Here is a 4,383-nt window from a genome sequence, read left to right on the forward strand (position 1 = left end):
ACAACACCTAGCCATTACAAAGAAAGATCAAGATTTTATGTGTAAAGAGTAAGGTGAATACCTCAGGAAGTAGTGCCCAAATTAAGCCTAGTGGTTTGCAATCAAAAATGCCACGAGTGTCTGACTGGACCGTGATCATTGCAAGATGGTCGAGAAGAGCTGTGATCTTGTAGTTAGGATTGTTGAGCACTCCCAGCTCTGTCATCTTCAACTCAACCCACTTCATGCTGCAGAAGCCAAGGTGGATAATTCCAGCATCAGAACTGTATATAGGAATAAAGTAACACAAGAAAAGCTACAATACTAAAAAACATCACCTGGTAGCAGACCATATCATGATATCGTATTCTGCATATGCAGCAGTAAGAAATTCATGGAGATCTGCATTGAGTAATCAAAACAATCCATCAGAGAGAAAGTATAACTAACTAACCAGCTAAAACATAAACAGCTGGTTGTATTAGTATAGGGGCTTACAAGGACGCATAAGCTGCAAGGGGTTCTCCGCTGTAGAACGATGATCGAACAATGTATAGTCAATATCTAGAACAAGAAGTTTCTTGCCTTTGCGACAAGGCGTTCGAAGATTTATCTACAAAAATTGTGGGCAAAATGTTGTATAAGCTTTTTGACTCATTAACACATAGATACCTAAAATAATAATGAATGTCACACCTTGTATTGATCAATTCTTCTCCTCAACTTCTGCTTATTGACTTCCTTGTCTTTAACATCCACAGCTTCTTCCTTACCAAGCTCAAAATCATCAACAATTTCTGGAGATTCTGCTTGATCCACTATTATATCATCTTCAACAGTACTGCAAAATGAGAGGTGTTTCGTTATCAATTAGATCGATTACGTTAGGGTTTAAGAAATTTTGAAGAAAAGAATGAGANTAAAATAATAATGAATGTCACACCTTGTATTGATCAATTCTTCTCCTCAACTTCTGCTTATTGACTTCCTTGTCTTTAACATCCACAGCTTCTTCCTTACCAAGCTCAAAATCATCAACAATTTCTGGAGATTCTGCTTGATCCACTATTATATCATCTTCAACAGTACTGCAAAATGAGAGGTGTTTCGTTATCAATTAGATCGATTACGTTAGGGTTTAAGAAATTTTGAAGAAAAGAATGAGACTGACCCGATCATTGTCATCTTAAGCGAGGGCTTAAAGGAGATCGAAGAGAGCAGAAGACAATCGTCAGAGAGTTTGTTTCCGATCTTGGGATAAAGAAGCTTTTGGCGTTTCGGTAAGACGGTGGTGAGAAGGCAGATGCGACGTTTTAACTCGGCCACTGAGTCATCGGCACAGATTCGGACGGTGTACTCTTTTCCATTCCACTTAACCGTCAAAGTTAGTTCCTCTTCCGTAAGAGGAGAGAGCGCCGCCGGAGGAGTAGAGGAAGAGGAAGCCATTTAATTTGATCTGACTTTCGGAAGGTTGGTTTTTCTACTTACCTAGATTTTTAACCCGCGGTGTACGCTGGGGACAAGTTATTATTATTAATTTTTTTTTTCTCAATTCTGATTTTATAGATTGTATTATAAGTAGCCAATATTACAACTGCCGAAACCGCCACATTTCACCTATTACAAAAGATGGATTATCACAAGAAGAAAGATAATCCCATTTTAACTTAAACTAAAAGTGGCTAAACCTTCTTTCATCTAAGATTAAGTTTAGATCAGTAAACTTAACAGTTGATCTAGCCAAAAAGATGAACAAAGATCAGTACAAACTGATTTGCAACCATTTCTTCATCTTCCACCTGCATTCTAGACAAGCAGGATCCAAAAAATGCTAACCATACTTGAAAAGTAAACAAACTTCTTACTAATCGTGCTTAAGATACTGCAGGATCGCCAAAAAGTGATTGACAGATCTTGTATAGTGAAATTATCTTTTCTTTGGAGGTAACTGAAATCCTCCATCTTCATAAACTTGAAACTTTTGTTTTAGCTTTCTTTCTTCATCTTTAACTATTTCAGATCTTGGATGCTTGGATGACTCACCGATTTCATATTTTGATGATTCACCCAATCCAGAATTCTTTAACGCTTTTGAAGTGCTTTCATGAACATCAGATGGAGTTACATTAGAACCATTTGAGGATTGCATTCTCAGCCTTGATGCATGTTGTGGAATTGGTACTGCAAAGTGTTGAACATTTTCAGCTTTGAAATCTTGAAAGTAAGGACTAACAGCAGCTAATTCCTCTGGGTTAGGACGAGGAGTATCCACTCTTGGAAGTTCAGAGATTGGTGCTGGAAATGATCTATCCGATATATGAGACTGAGAATTAGTATTATCTCTGTTTGATTCATCATTCTCAGCAACTCTATTCTGATCAAGTCTTTCTGAAATCGCAGGATTAATCCTATTACTCGGAGGCTGCTGAAGAAACGGACATTGATTCCTGTGATGAGTCATTCTATAACAGTTGCTACAGATTCTCCTAAGCCGCTCATACTGAAATCTTATCATTGTTGTTTCTCCATATCTAAACCTGATTCTTCGAAAGAACCTAAGACAATCAGTAATTCCAAACCTTATTCGTACTCTGATACAAGTGATTTGAGTAGTTGTTGCTTCATGGAAATCGACAGTCACTACTTCTCCAAGTCTTTCAGCTATAAGTGTCACTGTCTCATCAGTAACATATGGCAAGGGGATACCCCGAATTTGAACCCATAGCTCAATAGTAGATAGAAAGTCTAAGCCTGGAAAGTCCTCCCATCTTTGGAAAGCAACAAACCAATTATTGAAAATCCATAGTTCTCTTCTTTGCACTGAGATAAGATCTACTTCTGATTGAAAAAGAAACTGAATAAAAGTACCATCCAGAACTCTTCCATGAATCGTTGAAGCTAGACCCCATGATCTTGGTAAGGAAGATATTTATGATTAACATTACGTTATTTAAACTAATCTAAAAGTTGCACTGGGACAAGTTACTTATGACTAACATTACGTTATATTTGTTTGTTAATTTTATTTGTTTTTTAGTGATTAAATTATATTTTCTTCGTTTTATAATATAAGATATTTTATATAAAAAAATTTATAATATAAAAAATTTTCAACTTCATATCAGTTTCTTCTTTTCGATTGAATTTTGAAAATTTTTGTTCTCAAAATCGTGTACAACTAAGAATCTATTAGTCTACAGATTCTCAATGGTGCATCGATTTCACGAGAAGAGGAAGAACGTGGGATGTGTGTTTGATTTTTTTTTGCTTGATGATGATGATGATGATGATGGGTAATGTGGAATTCCTTGATTGGTTGAATATTCCCCTTCTCATTGGTCAAATTTATTTTTAAAATTAATCAGTTCAATTAAAATTCAGTTTGGTTATTTGGTTTAAATCGGTTTGGTAAGGGTAAATTTGGATATTGAAAATGTCATTAAGAGTAGAGGAGTATAGGAGATTAAAGGAGAGCGTTCAGAATTATTTATGGAGAGTAGAGAGCTCCTCAGAATTTAATCCGTTTTTTTTAGATTTTGTTTTTTAAAAACCCACTTTTCTCTATTCAAGATTTTACACTAAATTCCCTAAAAAATATGAAAACTAATTTTAGCTTTTGATTATAAATGTTAACAAAAACTAGAATCCTAATAATTAGAGATTTTAGGAAAAACTTACGATTCCAATCTTTTCTGTTTTCTTATGTAAATATTTTTCTAAAAAAAACAAAAATTAAAACAATTACAAAAACTAAAAAACAAAAACTATAATCTAAAAACCTCTTCCATTCATGGCCATAATTTTTTACGAAATAAATTATTCCAAGTACCACATTTTAAGTTTTTTCAAAAATATCACAAAATCAGTTGTTTTTCAAAAATACTAAAAAGGTTTATTTTCCAAAACACCACAACCACACACAAAAAAAATGATTTTTAAGAGTGTAGAACAAATACTATTTTTAAGGTCCGCGTTGACAATTATAGATTTAGGGTATAGTTTTTAGGGGACAGAATTTAGTATTTAGGATTTAGAGATTATTTTTTAATATCAAAACTTAAGTTTAATTTTGTGCATTTATGGAAAAATACACTTTAGTGGTATTTTTGGGATAAAAAAACTAAAAATTGTATTTTTGGAGAGAAAATAACTCATTTTAGTGATATTTACAAAAATGGTCCTTTTAATTAAAAATTCTTTTTGTAAAAGATATTAAAAAAAATCGTTTTGGTTCTTTTAGTAAATATTCAGAACTTTTATATTTTGACCAAGCGTTCTCTTTGAGAAAGAAATATTTATCGGATTTTCTTTCGGCGTCTAGTGAATCAGGTAAAACTGTTCGGTTGTTCAAACTGTTTGGTTGTTGTTCGGCCCAGAACCCCTACCGGGCCCGAGTCCTCGATC

The 4,383-nt window shown here is 33.9% G+C and overlaps 2 protein-coding genes across 2 annotated transcripts; both read right to left on the minus strand.

Annotated features, from left to right (window-relative positions):
* LOC104706980 (ubiquitin-like domain-containing CTD phosphatase) lies at positions 7-1,492 on the minus strand. Its single transcript, XM_010423222.2, has 5 exons — positions 1,151-1,492; positions 923-1,067; positions 478-592; positions 318-381; positions 7-227 (listed from the first exon to the last, which is right to left on the minus strand). The coding sequence occupies exons 1-5, from the start codon at positions 1,423-1,425 to the stop codon at positions 8-10; spliced, it is 819 nt and encodes a 272-aa protein (XP_010421524.1). The 5' UTR covers positions 1,426-1,492; the 3' UTR covers position 7.
* On the minus strand, positions 1,907-2,908 carry LOC104709439 (uncharacterized protein At4g02000-like; the record flags this gene model as incomplete). The annotated part of the gene is made up of 1 exon (XM_010426054.1): positions 1,907-2,908. A coding segment is annotated over one exon (1,002 nt), but the record flags the coding sequence as incomplete, so codon positions are not given.

This window comes from Camelina sativa, chromosome 8 (assembly GCF_000633955.1).
Source record: "Camelina sativa cultivar DH55 chromosome 8, Cs, whole genome shotgun sequence".
Taxonomy (NCBI): Eukaryota; Viridiplantae; Streptophyta; class Magnoliopsida; order Brassicales; family Brassicaceae; genus Camelina; species Camelina sativa.

Bases quoted from the DNA above. Each gene is read 5' to 3' on its own strand.
- LOC104706980 (XM_010423222.2), bottom strand. From the start codon at position 1,425: ATGGCTTCCTCTTCCTCTACTCCTCCGGCGGCGCTCTCTCCTCTTACG. The intron at 593-922 runs GTGTGACATTCA...CAATTTTTGTAG, and splicing joins GAAGAATTGATCAATACAAG to ATAAATCTTCGAACGCCTTG. The intron at 228-317 runs GTGATGTTTTTT...TGGCTTCTGCAG, and splicing joins ATGATATGGTCTGCTACCAG to CATGAAGTGGGTTGAGTTGA.